The sequence below is a fragment of the Carassius gibelio genome, chromosome B4 (genome assembly GCF_023724105.1).
Source record: "Carassius gibelio isolate Cgi1373 ecotype wild population from Czech Republic chromosome B4, carGib1.2-hapl.c, whole genome shotgun sequence".
In the NCBI taxonomy this organism is placed as follows: domain Eukaryota; kingdom Metazoa; phylum Chordata; class Actinopteri; order Cypriniformes; family Cyprinidae; genus Carassius; species Carassius gibelio.
The window spans coordinates 10,375,026-10,397,298 of NC_068399.1; the positions used below are offsets into that span (position 1 = coordinate 10,375,026).

At 39.3% G+C, this 22,273-nt stretch overlaps 1 protein-coding gene across 3 annotated transcripts in view; it reads left to right on the forward strand.

Moving 5' to 3' along the window:
* tbc1d22a (TBC1 domain family, member 22a) overlaps nucleotides 1-22,273 on the forward strand; it is a 133,495-nt gene that overhangs the window by 65,947 nt on the left and 45,275 nt on the right. For all 3 annotated transcript variants that reach the window (XM_052555271.1, XM_052555272.1, XM_052555273.1), the window contains one exon: nucleotides 14,570-14,645. In XM_052555271.1, the coding sequence (XP_052411231.1) occupies nucleotides 14,570-14,645 (76 nt within the window). The remainder of the gene's footprint in view (nucleotides 1-14,569; nucleotides 14,646-22,273) is intronic.

A 22,273-nucleotide genomic window follows, 5' to 3' on the forward strand; every position in this document is an offset into this window, starting at 1 on the left:
GCTGAGCTGGTTGCTGTGTGTACACGTGTGGATCCATTAGGAGCAAATCCATCTGTATTCTCAGCCCTGAAGAGGGGAAATGAGAAATGGGTGTTAAAGCAGGCAGCTCACTGCAGAAGCCATTATCTGTGATGTCCAACCCTCAGGCCAGGACACCACAAAGCAGCTTCTGCCTCAGGACTGTGGGAGTTTGTCTCTATTCGTCTCGTATTGCAAATCAACACGGTCGTCCTGAAGGACCACCACAGCCTGCGTTTCTTCTCAAAACAATTATTTCATCCAAAAGCAAGCGACGGCATTTATTGGCCTAACTGTATTAGCTTAAATTTGTGACTGTAATTTAAAAGAAATGAGGCTGCCATTGGCGAGAGTCTTGTGTGATCAAAAAAGATTCCCAAAACAGTTTCACAAACTTGTGCTCGAGTTAATGATTTGAATAACATTTGCTCAGTCTGTGACTTAAACTGAATGTCTTTAAACACTATTTCTATAAAATGGTTGGTTATGAATAATGTTTGATGCTTAATAAGTATTAAATAATTGTTTTAGGCTTATGTTTTGGGAGAACCCCCTTGAAAACCATTGTTTTTCATTGTTCAGTGTTCTTTACGACATGCGTTTTGAATACCTTATAAAGCATTGTACATAAAGGCTTTCAGTGTTACCAACTATTTCCACTGCTGATTCCATTCTTTTATTAGAATAATTAAAAAGGAATCATTTGTGAATCATATGTGAATGTCGGAGATGGTAGAAAGTAGGGCTGTGTGATAAAATCACGATTTAAGGCGTGCGCGATTTCTAAATCGCGATTTTCCACAGCCCCTCCCACAGTATGCTATCCAAACCAATCAGAATGCAGGGTGCCTAAATGGAGCGCGAGAACAGAACAGACTGGGCATATGTCTACGTAACTCCAGGTTCACACACTCTGTCTGTGATGCGTATTTTCTCCGCGCCCATGTTAACGGATCAGAGCGTTCACACTACACCCAGTGAAAGATGCGAAAGTTGTGAACAGAAAAGGTTAGTAATAGAAAGGTGCGAAAAGAATTAATATCTTGCGCACGAGCATAGAGAGAGTTGTGAGTGCACAGGACACGGTTTGAGCGAGAGGAGACCCACTTTAAGTGTGCGCAATCTCTCCGGGAGAAAGCAGCGTGTAACTGACCATGTGCGTCTGGTTTTGTGACCGAGCAAAGGAAATCTTCGTGCAAGCGGAGAGATTTGCGCTGGCGCATTTTAAAATGTCTAGAGATTTTGAGTTGTCTGTTCTAGAGACATGTTACAACTTTTTGATAAAGCACTAATTGGGTTTCTTTAGGAAATATGTTTCAAATTCAATGCATTTATTACTGTAAAGCATGTCTGTGTGTGTCAAAATTGTGATTTAAAATTGAAATCGCAAAATTGATCAAAGAAATATTGATAGTTTTTTTTTTCTTTTCTGTACAACATTTTAATTTGATTCTTTGTTGGGCATATATAAATATTCTTAAAATTGTACATAAATATTACATAAAAATGTATATAATATTAAAACAAACTCATTACTTTAGAAGCTCCCAGCAAGTTTGGAGCGTCTCTCAAGAATGACTTAAATTGAACTGCATCTTTCGCGAAACACCAGACTGTGATACTCGCTGTCTCCAAGTGTAGAAAATTAATGAGGACAGCTGATGTGTAAACACACACACTGAGCAGCAGCTGAAGGAGGAGACCTTTGGACTCTAGTCAGTCATGGTGTAGGGAAGGAGACGAAGCCTGTCGGAGGCTGAGTAGATCTGAGACTTCCTGTCAGCAAGCACGTAATTTACTCTCCTCTCACAGTGAACGCTGAGGTGTTTAGTGTGTTGTGTAGAGGTTAATAGTCGACACATGACCTTCCAACTGTGGAGCTTTGGGCGCAGTGATGTTTTGGAAACCATTACGCCAATGAAATTTGAAAGATAAACCCACTTCTGGGAAACTGCTTTTGGAAAGGGAAAGTTGTTGCTTTTTGAAGTTTGTTTATTTATTTAATTAGTATTATTATTTTTTTTTCATTCCCAATATTAAAATGCCACGGAAATACTATTAAAACACTGCCTTTTTGAGTATTATGATTGAGTTTATGAAGCTTTTTTGGGGCTTTTGCAAGTTACGGTCCTCAGCCATTTAACTGTATGGAACAAATAAACTAAGGTTGCGTTTACAATAGTGCGTTTGCGTTTTAAAATGCATAATTTTTGCCATGGTTACGCCTGTCATTTACACTACCCCTGTGTTTTTCCACCCTTGAAAACCAAGACTTAAGAAAACACAGCAGACCCCGTTTTAGTTTCAAAACTCTAGGGTTGAGTTTCAGTGTAAATGGAGTGAAACAGAGAACTTTGAAAACGATGGCGTGGCTGACCACATTTGCTCTGCGTATCCTTGAAGTCCGTGTAAACAATAACCTAATATTTGTTGTACTTATAGGTATGATTCCCCATTCAGCCACTCCAAGAACGCAGATGCATCCACCATCTTAATAATAGGGCATCTACCTATACATATCTTTGGTTGTAAATGGATGAATGGTCATGCAACGTGGGGTTTTGGTTGTGTAATGTGGACAAAGATAATTTCTGAAATGTAGTGAAAACACCAGTGTAGACGAGGATTGTTTTTCATTTTAAAATGCAATTTAAAAAAAAAATTGCGCTAGTGTAAACTGGGCCTAACTAACAACAACAAATTTTTTATAATTATATTGAGACACTCAACCAATGGCATGCGTTGAGCATTTTGCCTAACCAATGGCAGACCAGTGGTGTTCAAAAAACCTATTTGAAAGCAATCATTGTTTTTGCAGTTCCGTTTGTTGACGCTGGTGGTGCAGAAATGACACACTTCAGATTTAAAGCCAGTGTATGACAGATGACAGCAGGACTCAAGGGAAAACACTGGCAGAGAGACAGCTGTTATAAAACCCAGTGACCACTCTCTCATACTCCCCTCATATGCTTTAATATACAGAAACTCAAATTTAAGATCAGCTTACTGTTACCAGATGCTCACTTGAACATGGCGGATCTTGTGCTGGTTGGCTGTGTTTCTTTGCTGACACACATGCTGGCACAACAGCCGTGCTTTGACATTGGAGGCCATATGTCAGAATACAACTTGTTGGACAGATTGCTTGGTCTGGGTCCAGTGTTTGTGTGATTTAAAGGCATCATTTATATACCATTGATACACTCTCAAGAAGGAAAAACTCACTTAGTTTGTAATTTTTTTTTTTTTTTACTTTTATTTACAAAGTAAGTGTATGTTATGTTTCTAGCAGTACAGTGTCATAATTGTACAACATAATCTTTGGTCAAATCACATCCATGCCATTTTCCATGAGGGTTTTCTATTTAAATTTATTTTAAAATATACTCTATTTTTCTATTTTTGTGATTGTAAAGCTGAATTATTATTATTATTTATTTTTTTGGTCACACTTTATTTTAGGGTCCAATTCTCACTATTAACTAACCATTAACTATGACTTTTGCCTCAATGAACTCCTTATTTGCTGCTTATAGTTTATAAGGTAATTGTTAAGTTTAGGGTATTGGGTACGATTATGGATGTCGTGCATTATATGTCCTTTAGAAGCACTAATAAACAGCCAATATGTTAATAATAGACATGCTAATAAGCAACTAGTTATTAGTGAGAATTGGACCCTATACTAAAGTGTTACCTTTTTTTCAGAATTCCTTTGTTCAAAAGTACAGCATTTGAAAAACCTGCTTTATCATTAATACACACATGAAGAGAGAGAGAGAGAGAGTTTATTTATTTATTGTTGTTATTATTTTGCACCCATGTAATAAGAATCATTGGGGACCATTGTTGTTTTGAACCTTCTCTTGAAAAAAAGGTTGACCTTTTATGCAAAAAAAAAAAAAAAAAAAAAAAATTGTTTGGAAAGATATGAGAGTGAGAAATTTTACTTTTTAAAAACTATCCCTTTTTAATACTGTGAACTATGCAGTATGATTTGTATCTAGGAAGTAGCACTGTTCAGAATTTTAGCACTTTCTGCTGCTTGTCTGTCAAGTCAATGGGCCAGAACTTAATGTTCATTAGCCAAACTGGTTTGTAGTATCTTGGCATATTAATATAGAATTACATTAATATAGAATTAAAGTGTGATCACAGGGTGTGGCCTTTCTTGGCAAATTGCATTATTGCTTAATACACTATATGCCAAGTCCAAAGCTACTACTAATGCTGTTAACTTCAAATCTCTCTCTCTCTCTCTCTCTGTCTGTCTCTCTCTCTCTCTCTGTCTGTCTCTCTCTCTCTCTCTCTCTCTCTCTCTCTCTCTCTCTCTCTCTCTCTCTCTCTTTCTCTCTGAGTGTGTGTGTGTGTGCGCGCGTGTGTTTAAATACAAATACACAAATACTTTGTGTAGTGAAAGTGGGTTGGTGAGAAGACTGTATATATTTCTGGAAAGGCCCATTGCATGATGGAGATAAGCCAAATAAGAGGCAGAAAGCAGATTAGAGGTGACGGGGACCCACAGAAAATGCTTGAGGGGCAGAGAGATGCTTTTATATCTACAGGCTTGAGTGTGTGATGGAGGCAGATTATTGAGCTCATGCATACAGCTCTGCTGTGATCTGTTCACAGTTTGCGCTGGTGATACCGCGTTCGTCTTTGCTCTTCCTTTTTTTCTCTGACCAGTGCTTCTCTTTACTGTGCTTCTTGCACTACACTGTTTGTCCACCTATCTTTAAACCCAAGGGCTTCCAGCTGTTCCAGTGTTATTTTATTTCATTTCATTTTTTATATAGTGCTCACACGTATAAAAAGCATGCTCACCAGGATAAAACTTCAGATCAAAACTAGCTCATATCAGCCATCTGTTAAGCCCAGGTGGTTTTTCTTTTTACTCTTGTGTTCTTTTATCTCACATTCTGACTTGGAGAACTGCAGAAATGTTTTTAATTGCAGAATAACTAAAAATATTGCATGTACATATGTTTATGTGGCCTAGTGGTTAAATATATGGAAGATCAACTGATTATAGTTCCAATCCCAAATCAGAAGTTTAAGACAAGTGTATTTGAAGCACTACATGTTGGCCCCCTAACCTCTTTGTAAGGCCTGAAAATGACCTATTCGATCTAAAATAGGTTTTATTTTTCACTACTTTATCACTAGTCTCCTTGTAAAGTACCGGAAGTAGACTCCCAAAGGACAATTGAAACATATTTACACAATCACCCTTTCACTCTGTAGTCTTATGTGATAGGCTGTAAACTGCTCCATTCACATTTCTTTGTCTCCACCTTGCGAACATTTCACACTTTTGACCCATGTGAGCCCAAAGCATCTGCTGCTAAACTCTTGCTAAATGTTTTTGATCTTATGTGCAGTCCCTTTGCCAAATTATTGATAAAATATAATCAGATTTGAAAACGGACGAGTGTAAGTGAAAATTCTTCTAAATTTCTTGCTATAACAAACCGTTAATCAATGACTTTTGTCTCAAAAATCTGAATATGTGCTTTATAAGTACTTATAAACAGCCAGTATATTAATAATAAGCATGCTAATAAGCAACTAGTTAATAGTTAATGAGAATTTTTCCCTGTGCTGAAGTATTAGTCGTTTCTGTAATGAAACAATGATCTTCATTTTCTAATCATGTTCAAAGATTTCATACCTTTATGTTATTTAGTTAACGTAGCCATTTTTGAAAATACAGTACTCAGTAAATACATATACCGTATTTTTCGGACTATAAGTCACACCTGAGAATAAGTCGCATCAGTCCAAAAATACGTCATGATGAGGAAAAAAAAAACATATAAAGTCGCACTGGACTATAAGTCGCATTTATTTAGAACCAAGAACCAAGAGAAAACATTACCGTCTACAGCCGCGAGATGGCACTATATGTCTTCGGTGTAGGCTACAGGAGCACAGAGCAGCATAGAGCGCTCTCTCACGGCTGTAGATGGTAATGTTTTCTCTTGGTTCATTTCTCTTAGTTCATGTCAAATTAATTTTGATAAGTCGCACCTGACTATAAGTCCCAGGACCAGCCAAACTATGAAAAAAAAAAAGTGTGACTTATAGTCCGAAAAATACGGTACTGTGCACGTGACATTGTAAATAGTGAGAATGTTTTTTGACTCAATTAAAACTGTAGCACTCACTTTATTATGTATAGTTTACTGGGGAAGTTAAACAAGTGCAGTAGCCAGTAAATTGTCCCACTCAGTAAGGTTAATACACCGCTATTAGACCCCCTACTGGTTTCTCTGTCACCAGTGGGACAGGAGGGGGTTTAGGGGTGTGAGCCAGAGGACCATAAACTAATTAAGGTTGTAGAGAAGTGGAGCCCCTTTAAAATTGTTTATAAACCATTAGGGGGAACACAATCTCCCGGGGATCTGACGTGCAATTAGAACCAAGGTCAGAGGAACAGCGGAGGGGGAACGGGGCGTGCTCAGAACTGCTGCTGTGGACAGAAAGTGGCATTTACACTGGGGCAAATGCTCACTTTTATTAATTTCCTAAATAAATAGGTGCCTCACGAGGCCTTTTGTCAGTATAATGCACCTTCAGTGATATTAATGAACCTCTTGCTTATTTAGCCTATTTTTTCCTCTCTGGCTTTCCCCCTTTCTCTCCCTCCTCTTTTTTTTTCTCTCTTTCTGTATTCCAATTTAAAAGAAAAAGAAGTGAAACCATTTGTGACCATTTTGCACCTTGCTGCTCTTGGGAGTTGGTGTCAAATACAGAAATGGAACGTGCGAAATTGGTTAAAGAAGGGAGAAAGGGAATTGTTAATCAGTCATTTACTAAAGAGAAGCAAATGTTGTATTCCGTCCCAGTTTCCATTAGGAGACCCCTTGTTGTATTAAAACCTATGGCATTCAGTGTGATGCATAAGCAACAAAGACTGGAGGTAAACAGTCCCTGTTGTATTTACCCGAGATCAGGCCTGTAGGTAATCTATCCGTTTATTATCTCTCTCATCGGTTATTTCCCCCACCCTGGAACCTGCTTAAATAGCCAGGACAAATGAATTGCCAGTGAAGCTTATGATTTTCTGATAATCAGATAAATATTTGCATGGAATGGCGGCACACACTAAAGCAAATGGGGCCTGAGGCCTTAACAATTTGATTTGGCCAATTGGTCCCCTGCTTCGTCGGAACAGTTTATCGACTGGAAGTGCGGAGCTGTGGATTGCATCGACACATGCTCAGACGGTTGCCTGCCAGCCCATTCTTCCGTCTCTAACACAGTTAGCATTGATTAATGCTTGATCTTTGATGCTTATACCAAGTCAAGTTCCAGCCTTCAACACATGATCTTTGAAGTGTCTGCACTGGATGTCAGAGCTCTTGCCGGAAATGCGTCCTATGGTTTTCTTGTGAATTTTCCGGCAGACCCTAGGGGTTGTCGGAGAATGCTGATGAAGTGATCCACTTTCATCCTTATCAGATGGGCGCCTCTCAGAGCAAAGGGTTCGAGATGTCCTTCACTTTTGCATGCTGAGACCAGCGATACTACAACATAGCAGCCTGACTGCTACCAATACCATCTCAGCAGTGCTCTTGAGACACTCAGATGTGTCGCCTCAATCCGTTTTTATTCTTTTTACACTCTTTCTCGCGCTCTCTGTGAAAAACACAGTACTGGGCCAGCGTGTAATTTTACTTGTTTCCCCCTGGGTCGACACGGCCCCTGTGCACAGTCAGGCTATTTTCTCAACTGTTGTTTAAGCGAGAGGGGGCTATTGACTCATATTTTGGCTCAGCGCATGAGGGATAATGCGACTCGGTGACAGCATGCAAGAGAAGCGCGGTTTTATTCCACGTGTGTATCAGTGTTGCGCGAGGGCTGCAGCAGGGGCCGCTCTTTTGTTTTAGGAGGCTGCGTTATCCTCCTGCCCCCCTGCCAATTATATTCAATCAGCCACTCTTGAGGAAGTGGCAGCAGGAAAAGCTCGAGTTTTCTGCTTGGCTGCCGCTCTCTCTTGTCCCTCTTTTACTGACAGCCGTATGCCTCCGTCGCAGCTCACTGAGCCCCTCAGTCAGATGTCTGATAGTGCAGCCTGTCGCTCATATTCTTCCTGCCACATAACCTCCCTCATTAACTCTCCTCTGAGCGTGCACATGCAAAGTACTAAACTCATGAACCTTACCTTTAAAAGAGAAATCCATCAGCCCCTGGCTACGATAACATGAGTGTGATGCACATCGTAGAAATGCACCGTCTCAAGTGTCTTTTCTTGACTATCAAGATAATGTAAAGGCTATGCCATGAAATGAATTGAAGAGAGACAACAGATGTTAAGCAGCCAAACATGATAATACTGTCAATCATTCACCAATCATCCCAACTGCAGAAGCTCTTAAATCTTATCTACCTTCTTTTCAGCTTGGTGCACTGCACCAGATTTTGACATCATTAGTGCTAAAGTGTCTTGTAACTGAAAACGTCTTGCACCAATCCAAATGTGTTTAATGGACAATGTGATATGAGATCTTTAGAGTAATTGAATGTCTTTAGAATAGTTTGAATATAGCTTATGGGACCTATAGTCTACTTGCATGGTGTCGAGTTTGACTGTTATGGTGAATAGTCTTCAGAATGCCATTCTGTATTCCACAGGGGAAGGAGAGACATGGGTTTGCGACAACACAAGGTTGAAGTAAACAATTGCAGATATTTCTTCTTCTTTTTTTGAGTGAACTATTCTTCTATGCCTCTGTGACTGACATAGAAAAGAAGACTATTGTCGATTTCAAAGAGTGAGCTAGGGAAGCAGTGAATGCAGATGTTGAAAGGTTCAGAATATAAGCTCATGATCCTGGATGTTCATATTCTGCATTGGTGGGTTATTTCTGATCCAGCTCCGCCTGGCAGAGCAGAAGCGATTGAGAGAGGAAAAAAGGGCTGCTTAGACTAATGGAAAGGCATCAGCAGCCACAGAGAGAGTGTAAAAGCCCTCTCCTCTCCATGAATAACACAAAGCCGAGCTCTTATTATGTGCTCTGGTTATCATGTGTCGTCATCGCAGCTTCAGATGCTTTCAGCAGCCTTGTTTGCATCAAGCTGATTTTTCCACAAGTTCTGGTGCACAAGGACTGGTCTTAATCTCCTCAGATTTACAGTTTTTTATTCTCTCATACATTTAGAAAAAAATTCACCTTCATCTTTTGTTGATCTCGGATCACCTAATTTGCCTTTATTCTTTTTCACTCAGCTGAGAAATCAGCCCCTTTGTGGCTAGTGTCAAAGGGAGATTAGTAATCTACTGAAGGTGAGTGATGGACATTTTGGAGAGTATAACATGGTCCCAAAAAGCTTCAGCTGGGAAGCTCCAGTCGCTTTACCAGATCAAAGATGGATTGAGTAAAAAAGGATGCCACAAAGCTTCAACTTGTTCCCCAGCCAGAGCTTTAAACAGATCTCTGGAAAAGAGGATGCTTTTTAAAGCACCTGCTTGTATCTTCAGAGCTGTTCCTGTCACAGCATGTTATATAGGTGCAGGTCAAACCCTTCCTAGTTATTATTTTCAAGATTATAGAATCTCTTCAGCTCGGTTCAAAGCTGGTTAATGATATTGCTATGGAAACCAGATTGTTTACAGCTCCCAGGGTCCAGTGTGTAAGAGCACCTGCACTTCATTAAAGCATGGGTGCTTTAATAATGCAGATGTAATTACGGAGGTCTCTGGGCAGGCTTAATGCATGCTTAAGACCGAGCCACTCTTCCTGCCTCGGAGGTAATTGCATTGCATTCATGTTTCGGCAGAACATGACATACAAGGAGCGAGAGAAAGAGGCATTAAACTTGTTTAGCTCTTTCTATCCAATGGATTCCTTATCAGATATTGTCTCCAGGGGAATGGCACAGAGTTAAAGCAATGAAGCAACAACAAAATTAAACTGGAGATCTATTTACGCCCTGTATCCAATTGGAGTTTTGTTGGGAAGTCAGCTTTGCCTGTTAGCATACGCTAGGAATAACATACTTCCAAAAGTGGTGTTGCTGGACTTCTTTTTCTGCAGTGTCTTGCAGGGGAGCTCTGCAAACACCGTTTGATTCGACTGAGTACTACTCCTTGTGTATGTTAAACAAAAAAACGTAATGGGATAGGGCTGGGTGATATATCTAACGATATGATCATGGATTCTAATCAGTAAAGCTGCTTCCGTGATCACTGCTAAAATCGCCATCACCTGCTTATAATTGGAGTGGCATTTAATAGACCGAGCCGTAGATCGCTGACAAGCTACGCAATATCGTGTTCATTATCAAAGGCGATTCATCTGTGATAATGAACGCGATATTGCGTAGCTTGTCAGCGATCTACGACTCGGTCTATTAAATGCCACTCCGATTATAAGCAGGTGATGGCGATTTTAGCAGTGATCAAGGAAGCAGCTTTACTAATTAGATGCGCATGATCATATCGTTAGATATATCGCCCAGCCCTATAATGGGAATATATCAAAATCCTCATGTTCCACAAGGAAAACCATAAAAAAGTCAAGTAACTTGTGAAAAGTAACCTTTGCTTTACTGACATGACACAGCACGATGCTTCCTGTCCAGTGTGCAGCTTTAAACAGCTTTGGATGATAAGCATATTCCATTTCACTTGTTGAACCTTTCAAAAAGAAATGTTTCTTGGACATAACATTGACATCAGTTTATGTGCATTGTGTATTAGTCAAGAAACTAAATTAAATTGATAGTGCCTGGTTTTGCTCAGCATTCCAATGGAGAGAGTCGGTTTTGACCATTGACATACACTTAACACTTATTAGGGATGCAGGAATTGGAGTCAAGCCTTTGTCCAAGAAATTCCCTTGTAATATGTTCTCAGATCTGACCTGATTGCGATTGCATCTCGAATCATGCCTCTCACCCCTTTTCCCACTGCCTGGCCACATTGCCCTAACTCTCAGGGACTCCTGCAGAGATAGATTAGCCCGGCATCGAGCGTTAATGTTCACTGAGCCACAAGCATCCTCCAGGGTCAGTGCTCCAGCTGAAGATTAGGTGTAGACCTGGGAAAGTAGGCCAAGCACGGACTCTGCCGCTGACGCCCCATCTGTTTCAGTGCCGCATCATTGTGCTGCCCCTTTAAAGTCCTGTTTCGAGGTCACGGTAAAAAGGAGGTGGCTGGTTTTAATGGTCGGGATCCAGCTATTCATGTATTCATCTAAGGCACCTCTGGAGCGCAGAGGCTGCACATCTGAGCCTGAAGGAGAGCTGAAATTGTTTATCGGTTAATGACTTCTCTTCCCTCACGGGTGTTTGCCGCCTCAGCTGCTCCCAGGCTACATTAAAGCATCCTGCCTCTCTGAAGTCTCATCAAGGATGGAGCCATAGACCTACTCGCATAGTGCAGAATATCTGTCTGTCCACCTTTGCAAGTTGAAGACTGATTGCAGAAATCCTTCTCTTTGTTCAGTCCAGGGTATTTGCACTTGTTGGGGTTGCCAAGACACAGAGGACCATGATATTTAGCAAGCAATTAGGTGATTGTCCAAAGTGTGTAATTAACTCTCCCACAATCGTTACCTCTACGAATTTTGGAACCCTTAAAGAGACACTTAAGAGGTTGATCCAGTGAAAATTGATTGGAGTAAAAAGCCTTCAAGATAATACCGGTATCAGTGCAATTTGATGCAAAGGAAAAGGCTAGCTAGCCAGTTGAATGTAGTCGCTATTCAATTACAGATCTCTTTTGTCACTAAATGTACTTATGCTTCAAGAGTTCGTATGAAGGTGTCCCCATTAGGTATGATATAACTCAGACTGCTTGATAAGGTGTCACCATTATTGTCACTCACACCGTCATCTCTCCATTTGTCCAATGAAGTTATCCATTTTCATGGTCATTATGACAGTAATTTTAATGCGTCATCTAAAAATTAGGAGCAGCTTCTGTCTAGCCATGCATTCCAGTAAATGAGCTAGAGGGAATACAAATATAGACAGTGAAGGTTGAAAGGAAAAGTGCAAGATTATCCTAAAACTTGCAGGGTTTTTTTTTTTCTTCTTGTTTTCATTTTTTGGCAGTGGTCTGTCCTTCACACATTTATATGACCTTCCAAGTTATGAAATTGCTTTGTCATATGCCACATCTTCTCCTCACACAGTTTGGTTTAGGGAGGTGATTTCACAGCAGGTATCATTGCACCTGTTTATGGCTGAATGTCCCTCTTGTGTGTACCGTATACATGCATTCTCTGTTTGTTAATTTCTTTGTACGCATACCTCCTTCCCATCAGCAGTTGTATTGATGTGAATGATGGGTCTTCAGCTTCTGTTGATTATATCCATGCCTGACAATCTCAGTTTAGCAAACCACACAATTTATCATCCCTAACCCACTGCCTGTTTTTTTTTTTTTTTTAAGCTGGCTCTCGACAGCTGAACCTGTGCTCCATTTCTATGGGCGGTATAGCTAGGCTAAGTTTCCTCAAGTGGGAATGCAGAGGGAATCCCACTGAGGCTTGGGGAGTGATAGAGGTGGGTGGGGGTCTCTTAAGTAGCTGTCTGGTCAAGAAGGGTCTTTTAACGTAGGCTAAAATGAATGTGGTAATTAAGCAGCACTGTGGGCCATAGGACCTTGATGAATATTATCACTTAATTATAGGATTGCTATTCCCAGCACGCAGTTGAGCTCTGCTAGCGCACACCTTCTTTCCCAGTGCGGATGGGCGGTGGTGAAAGTCATTTTGCATACATATGCATTTGTATGAGGTGTGTTCACCGAGTACCAGTTTCAAGATAGTCTATCCATTACTTTTACCAACTGATTGTTGCAGTAGAAAAACAAACTTTACACCAAACAACTTTAACCCATTAGACAAAAATTATTTTGCACTTTCAATGGTCTAATTTTTTTAATTCAGAAGTAAAATTTTTAAACGGAGTAACACTACTGCATTAAGAAGATTAATAGATAATGACTGTCCTAAACATCTAATAATTATTAGTCATTAATAGTTTACACCAAATACTACTTGATTTATTTCAGAGATACACATTAAAATCACAAGTTTATGTCAGTGTTGTTCAATTTGAGTTCGAGGTAATGGCAATGTTACTTATTACTAGGGATGCACCGAATCCAGGATTCGGATTCGATTCGGCCGAATACTGGGCTTTTTGACGGGGTTTGGTTTCGGCCTAACCTTAGTTTTTTTTTCACCGAACCGAACCCTAGGCTTGCGCTACGCTGGTCGACGTCACGCGACCGTTGATTGCGTGAAGGTGTTTATATGAGGAGGAACAAGGCAACATGCAACATTCTGAAAAGTTTAAATGTTTATAACTTGATGCGGTGCGAATGCGCCTGGAAAAAACGGGTGCGTCGCTTCCATTATGAGCACGCATGCCGCACGCTTACATGGGAAATAACGAAATTGAGCGCGCAAAAGACGCGATATGTGAACGGACTCTTATACCGTAGTAATACAGCCAACCAGTCACATCGGGTGCTGACGTGGAGAAAAGCGCTTTTTTCAGTGAGCCTTTGATTCCTCTTAGAGAGGATCCTCTTCAGTGGTGGAAGACAAACCAGCAGTGATTTCCAATGCTGACAAAAATGGCAAAAATCTACCTCTGTGCCCAGTGAAAGACTTTTCAGTACTGCTGGGGACATCCGTTCCCACACTCGCAACCGGCTGTCACCTGTTAATGAAAAGCGTCATGTTTTATTTATTTATTTTTTTTTATTAAACAAAAAAGTTTTTCTCACTTGTCATCCTGGCATAATCTTGCCTATTCTTTTTCTATTTTTTTTTTTTACAGTTAAAATAAAATAAAATGAAAAATACATTGCTGTGGACGTTGTTTGCTTCATTAATGTGTTTTACTGTGTTAATGGAATAAGAATGCGAGTAGGATTCAGTATTCGGATTCGGCCGAACCCCAAAAATCTGGATTCGGGGCATCCCTACTTATTACACATTTATGACATTGGTGTAAATTAAATAACCATTATTGTAAGCTCAAACTCTTATTACCGTTATCATTACCCTAAACAACTCCTGGCAAGTAACAGTTTTGAAGACACTGGCATTTTCACTGCACTTCAGAATCAATCTCCATCCACACTACACAACCAAAAATGCATGTCACATGACCATTCATGCAGGTACAACAATGAGCTTGACGTTATTGTTTACACAGTCGTCGAAGAAACGCAGAGCAAATGCAGGCAGCCATGCCATCACAAAATTCTCCGGTTTGGTCCATTTTCACTGAAACAAACCCCAGAGTTTTCTAACTATAACGGGGTCTGCGGTATTTTTCAAAATTCTCTGTTTTCGAAGGTTGAAAACGCTGGTGTAAATGGCATAATCATAGCAAAAGTGAAGACGCACTAGAGTAACCCCCCGTCAGATTTAATTCTGTTGTAAAGGAAATTAGGAAGCGTGTTTGTTTGTTTGTTTTTAATTCACGCAATTTATCCCTATTGCATTAACACCATGTATTCATTCATTCGGCAAGATGTGTACCGTTTTAAGTTTCTCGTCTTTCTCTCTCCTTCCTCAAGGACAATTACACCTTCGCCCAACCTGGGATCCAGAGGAAAGTGAAGGCACTGGAGGAGCTGGTCAGCCGGATTGATGGTGCGTACCCTTGGTGAAGCACACCCTTCTTAGCTCCGTACTCTCCTTTTTTCTGCCTTTGCTCTCTCTCTCTTTTATCTCACTGTCTCTGACTAACCCATAGCCCCAGCCCCCTTCAGCTGCAGTGTCAGCCCCAATCAGTGCACCAGTGCTTTGGCCTTTAGTGGAGCGCGCTCGTTGCTCTGGCCAGGAAAGCAAAAGGCACTGGAGCATAAGCCTCTCTCATTACTTTCTATTAGGTGACCGTAATCAGAATTCAATGCCCATTTCTCGGAGACAGGAAGCCCTCTCCTCTCCTCCCGCACGAGGCCTCTATCTCCTCAGCCTCCATTAGACCCAATGATTGCTTTAATTTCTGAGAGAAAGACTGCAGTCAGAGCATATTGTTGATGTTTTTACCCCAGTCACTTTGTGTCTGTGTGGCAAATAGAGAGAGACTGTTTCATTCTCATCAGTTTTTCCGCTATATATAGAGCTGCTTGTTCTTTCCTCCGCTTCTGTTTTGATTGCCTGCTCGATTCTATACTTTTGTTCCAGAAGAAGCTTTTTTGTCTCTTCCAGTTTGATTATTCAGTTGTTTACGGGAGCTGTCAGAAGGAAATAAGGTTGAAAAGTAGCTGATCACAACATAATTTTTGCTTTTCCACTAAAGAAATCCCTCCCTTTACTAAGCACAAAGACAGCTACCTTTAGGCTGATTTACCCTCATCTGTCTCCACCGGAAAACAAGGTATACCACCCTGAAACCTGCTGAAACTAGATGTTCCGCTAGATTGCATCAGTCTAGAGGCTTTGATTTGGGTAATTTGATGCATTTCATGGAGACAAGCACATTAACATTGTTTTAATGAGCCTGGTGAGTGAGCATTATCAGTTGAAGTCTTTGTACTCCGACTTGTTCTTGAGTAACCTTCACATTGTCAGGCTCCAGAGCTTTTCGCCTGTCACATTTATTGTGTTTAGCCACTCTTGATTACAGATAATGTCTTCCATTAGACATTCAAATGGGGTTTGGAAGTGCTTTGCAAAGAAACCAATGAAAGGGAACAATTGATATTTGAGATTCATGAAAAGACGCTTGGCTTTTTTCTATTTTTTTTGTTCATCCTTCACCAGTTTTTAGCTAAACAATAACTTATGCTTTGTGAGTAATTATGGAAGGATACAATTAGTTATCCTTCTGGATATGGGTGTACTGTAATTGTGTCTTTCTTGAATAGCTACTGTTTTAATGTTATTATTGGAGTCATGGCTTACCATTTTGTGCATATTCTCTAGGTATATAATATCACACAATTTAATAATGTGTTCATCAGTTCACTAAATGGCCTTCTGCCAAAATATTGAAAATTAAAACATTATTCGTTTTTTCCACTAGATATTTTGGCATGCTCTGCAGATATCTGCAGCAGCTGACCACTGAATAACTCTCACTCACAGCACAACATACAACCAAAATACTGTAGAACCCGTTATAATCAGTGATGCCATAGGCGCCAATCCAAAAATGATCAAGCACCCACAGAAAAACACAAAATGGTCTTCATTCATTTTAACCAATATGAAATGTATTGCAGCTTGTACAACTTTATTCTTGTCACCTTTTTTAATTTTAATGGCAAATGTCAAGAGTATATTATTGTAATATGAGATGACGCCAGCACAAATCTCTCGGTTTTCAGCGGGTTTGCTCTCCAATGTAATGATCATGGCTCTGCACTCTCTCTGATATTACATGTGCACCCTCAAACTCTTTCCTGTGTATGCGAGAATAAGTGCTTATGTAAACGGAGATTAATAGAAAGAATGTGTGTATTATTTGGATGCTAAGTAATGTATTTGCAGTCTGTGTGTTTCACTTCGCATCAGGGGGAGGGTGATCTCGATGCTGGCCCAACCCTAATCTACTCAAAATTATGAATTTGACAAACATTTTGACTTGGCTATAAGATTTACAGTCAACCCCATACAATCTTTGGCATGAAATGGTCTACTTACAATTCACAATTTGAACATTATTGTTTCCTTAATTACATTTTCATTGATTTATTATTTTAATCTGAGGTGAAGCATCGATATTCACTTTCATTATAGTTGTTAAAGTCTCATGCAGTTATCAACAAAGTCGAATTAAACCATTTTGGTGTTACGCAAAACACCCCACCATTCATCATGTATCACTGGTTAGTTGTCTTGTTAGGACACGCGAGAGACAAGTGTTGGTTGATACTGGCCTGGCTTTGTTTTAAGCCATTTTCTTTGGCTGTAATTGGTAGTATTGTCTAAAATGTAAGTTAAAGAATATGATTTCTTGTTTATTGAGCTCTTGGATAAAAGCAATATCCCATTCCCAATCATTCTGCTCATCTGAATATCAGCACTCTTTTCCGTGTGATGTTGGTTTAATAATTGCCACTTTTTGTTACTTTTCTCTCCCAGCTGCTCAAATGGGAATGAACATCTTGCAAGTGAAGTTTAGATGCCAAACACCTCTTTCCCATTTCCCATTACTCCTTCATTTTAGTTAATCTACTCTGATCAAACCTAATTTGATCGAGTCAATTGGGTGGGGATTTCTTGTCCACATCAGATAATCACTTCTCTTGATTTAGTCCTATGGGTCAGTGTGCTGTGTTCACAGCATAAATCATTTGGTTCGACTTGGTAGGACAAGACGCAAATAGCAATAGTATGTTTTAATACTTTCCACCTGGGCCAACAGGGACAACATGCCAAGAAAACAGGGTCGCAACAGAAGGGCTATTGGATGCTCTGCAGCTAGCTAAGTGAAAGCTGTGCTGTCATTATGAAATGCAACAAGGCCTTAAGATTTCATTTGGAAGTTAATGGAGCAAGGTCAAAGTGCGCACAGCATTGCAATGTTTGATGTCTGACGGCTCTCTTCCCAGCATCCCTGTATCTTGTCCCTCGAACAGCCCTCACTCTTTCCATGTATAAAAGATTTGCCAGCGAGTGAGTGTGTAATTGCTGGTCGCCAGAGAGTTGGGTTTCTGCCATGCTCATCTTCATCAGGCTACCTGGATTACTGTCGCATTATTTCCAAATTTCCCCCTTGTAAGGACGGCACATGTCGACCTTAATCAGGCTGCTCTTAGATCTGGCACTGTCGTGGTGTTTTACATCATATTCTCCCCTGTAATAAAGTTGGGGATCTAAATCAATCAGCCGAAACCTTTTTGCACTCTTTTCTTCGCCGGCACGCTGAACCAGGTTGCATGCTTGGTCACTCTCCTGTCCCGAACAGAGGTTACGGTACCTCTTGCAGTACTAATGAGGCTGGGGGTTTAGAACACGCGGCTGCTGGGAAGGTCTGAGCCCAGACCTGTGGTGTAGTGATCAGGGTACATGACGCCGCAGACGCTTGACGCTCCGACACCTTTGTTCACGGGACATGTTCGTTCTGCCTTCGTCGCCATATGGCTTCTCTCAGTCAGGGTACATCTAGGGCATGTTTGTCAGAGCCCACAGCGGCCCACTGACATGACAGGCATTCCCTGCAGGAAGCTGCCCCCGAACATCAGTGAGAGAGGCCAAAGGGCGTCTGACCCCGCAGCTGTGAGCTGTCCATCCCATCTTCGCTTACATCGGCACAGTGTGTCCATGTACACCCAGATGTTCGGATACAGATGCACCGCTCAGGTGCTGAGGTCATGCTTACACAACACCTGCTTTTTTTTGTTATGGAAGCAGTGCCTTTGAAAGCCACTGGTGGGAATAATGCCAGTAATGAATGTCCAGAGGAAAAGAGAAAGAACTGCATCACATACCTGTTTCGAGTTTGGAAATGCATCAAAAAGTCACGTGCCTCATCTAACTGAATGGTTGTTTTATAGAAAATGTGGTCAAAGTGGCTCACTTGGTGGCTATGAAATTGTAATTTTTTTAAATGAAAACTGTGGTGGAAAATGTTTGTTGATGAGCTTTATTATTGTTCAATAAACAATAACTGTTACTATATCAACATGAAAAATCATTTGACGATAAAAGATGAGACTAAAATCAGATCTTCTCTGTTTCTGGCTGGTATTTGCTTAGTTTTTGCAATCTGGCCACCATGCGCATGGATTCGCTCATCATTGCAGAAGCGCCAATGATGATCTGAAACACCAACAAACAAGTAAGATGGGTTTGAGCGGTCTCCATGTGAGATGTTCGGCTTAAATGAATATGTCATTCAGCAAGTTTGTGTTCTACCATTAGATTCAACTATGTTGTTTGCGATTGTGGTTTTTGAATAAATATATTTACACAGAAACTGTTGTTTTAATAGAGAAACGTGATTGTGATTTGGAAATATTGCGATTACTATTAGGAATTTCACTGTTCTAATATTTTTTGGATTGTTTTACCAGTTGTCATAATGTAGACCGAAAGAGTGCATAAGTCTTTTATATTAATTAAAATGATAGATAGCCTATGATAAATCTCAGTTCAGTTGGTGAGTAAACTATGTATGAGTCGTCATTGTTTTGATTTGTGCTTATTGGTGAAAGTGCAAAACCTAAAATGCTAAAATTTATTTCTCCGATGACAACAATCATTACAATTAGCCTATAATTTTGAGCAAAAATCATAAAAAAAAATAATAATTAGTTTTACCATTAAACAGCATGATGAAAAATGGTCTTCATTGACTAAAACTATTAATAAGTCGCTGGGGTATTTTTTAGCAATAGCCAAAACACATTTTATGGGTCAAAATTATAGATTTTTCTTTTATGGCAAAAATCATTAGGCTATCAAGTAAAGATTCCTATATCAAATCTTAATTTTGGATTGCCAAGAATTCATTTGGACAACTTCAAAGGCAATGTTCTCAGTATTTTGATTGTTTTGCACGCTTAGATTCCAGATTTTCAAATAATTGTATATCGGCCAAATATTGTTCAATCCTAATAAACCATACATCAATGGAAAGCGTATTTATTCATCTTTCAGATGACTTATAAACCTCAATTTCAAAAAATTGACACTTAAGACCAGGGTCATAGTAACCAAAATGTAACCAAAAAGTAAATTTGACACAATACTAATACTAATACAAGACTAATTTAAAAGACTAAGACTAAAGTCTGAAATTCTCATCGAAAATTGTTGAACGTTAAAAAAATAAATGCGACCTCACATTGTGTCAATCATGTTTACACTGCCTCAACTTTCTTCTGTCATATGAAAAAATAAAAAAATGAAAATATATAAAATTGGATCAGGTAAAATTTTCTGCATTTTTCGCATCTGTAACAAGCTTTTTTTAGAGGTGTTTGTGCGTGACGAATGTTTAGAATGACCAATAACCAAAAAGTAAAAAAAAAAAATAATGCATTTGAATATTCAAATCAGTGTGCAAGGACTTTAAGACTAAATTAAAAGGCTGACAAAATTGACACTACTATGAAGGTGACTATTGAAATTCTCTTGAAAGAGTTGCTTTATTTGTAAGTTTTGTTTGCAGTATTCACTTTGCCACTCATTTGTGCCAAAGAAAACCTATTTAGTTTCAACTTATTTGAGCAAGCGTTTGCAGAGGTTTGAGGTTTTTGTTGTTGTTGTAGTGCCCTTTCTTTTAAACTATTTGTTATATTAAACATAGTATTAAAATATGAATTTGCCTTTAAGATAATAATATTTAGGGGTAAATGAAGTACCCCAGTGACAGATTTGTGTTTTCTGATGTGCAGTCTTTTCTGGAAAATTACAGTGTTAAGAATTTGTTTGTTGTTTAATGTATTTTTCAGGTAAATGACATTTGCTGCAACACACACACACACACACACACAGAGAGAGAGACAGAGCTTGCTTTAAATTTGTTCATCTTGTTTGTACATTCTGTTTGGTGATATGTGCTTTGTAAATTAGGACTTAAACGAATTATTTTTGGTAAATGAGAACTTATTCTGATGTAATAAATTGAATCAGAAGACTAAAACCTTAAAGCAAATTAGCTCACAAAAATGGTTTGTTAAAATGGTATTATTATTATTATTATTTTGCCTTTTTACATTTAAAATTATGGGTTTGGAAAGAGAAAAAAAAATACTGCAAAGCTGGGCTGTAAAAAATATATTCCAATATATATGGATCTGGATCCTGTATTATTTCAACCATGAAATTTAATAAGCATATGCAATGGAATCAATATTGCCTATTTAGCAAAACATTGCTAAATCACATCTGCATGACTTTCTAGCCTCGTTGTGTATGAATCAACATTATACATGGTGTAAAGCTTGAGAAAATGAAGTTGCTTTGCTTACAGACTGTGAAAAGTGAAAATGACTTTCTGTGAAAGTGCTGCAGAGTTTGACTGAAATAACACATAATGGCTAACGATACTGGTATTCGCACATATATAATTTAAATGTCAGTGCTATAGATGGACCTTTGGTTTTATTGTCATGGAAACTTCACTCGTGGACTTTGCACTGGGCGTTGCTGTCATGTAATCTAAAGAGCAAAGAAACCATTTTTTTCGACTGAGAACAACTCTGCAGACTGAAAACCTGACATTATAACACCAGTATGTCTGACGTGAGTCTATGAGGTCTTTTTATGTCCCTTGGCTGCATGACGCGCATGCAGATGTACTTTCATGCATAACCCCATGCATTTTGTCACGGTTCATTTTTGTCAAACCTTTGCTTGTAGTGCAATGTTGAATTTTACAATGAAGAACTCTTTTATGTTTTTCGCAGTTGGTTCGCTGTCTCTTGCACTCGGTCAAAAAAATAAAATCTCTGGTTCTGTGAAGTCATTGTGACAGATCAAGCTTTCAAACAGCTTCATTGATTTCTTTCACATTTCCGTTACCACCAGGCCCTAAGCAGCCTGCCAATTTCCTCACCACAGAGTTGATCCTAGGCTTTAATTATCTGCCTGCTTTTCAAAAGAGCCGCAAGTGCTTTTTTATAGGATTTTCACACCATAACCACCTTCAAGATCTAGCCATTTTGACTTCCTGTTCTCATAATGACATGCTGTGGTAAAACGCTTCAGCCTCTTTTTAAGAACTTTTAGCCACAGCTCTTACCAAAGTGATTCCCAATAAATGTCTAAATAATTATGATTTGTTAAAGATGAAGTAGCTTTTAAATCGAAGTGCATTTATTTTATTATTTTATTTTTATAAATATAATTTGTATATAATATCATTTCATTTTATTATATAGGACAAATAACTACCTACTTGCAGCCAAAAGTGTAAGGACTTTGTTATACTTTCAGTTTGAGAAATCCGGACAGCGCGGATGCGGACTGCTTGTATTTATACTATGGAAAGCGTACGCTGATGGTCTGCTCCGCAACAAACGTGAACAAACAATTATTGAACATCTGGCTGTCTTTATATTGTTTTATTCACAGATTTTACACATTCAAGTTGCAACGAGCTTCTTCACACAGCCTGCGCAATTGGTACTTTTGTAGCCTACTGACAAAATATGCACGGTCACAAAAAATAGGAAGCACGCAAATGCCTGCGCACACTCTACGATGGCGATATTTACGTCATGCATACCACAGCGGACACTAGCAGACTCGCGCATGTGGAAAGTATAACAAAGGCTTAACATTTACCAAAAATATTGCTAGTGGTTAGAGAGTTTGACTCC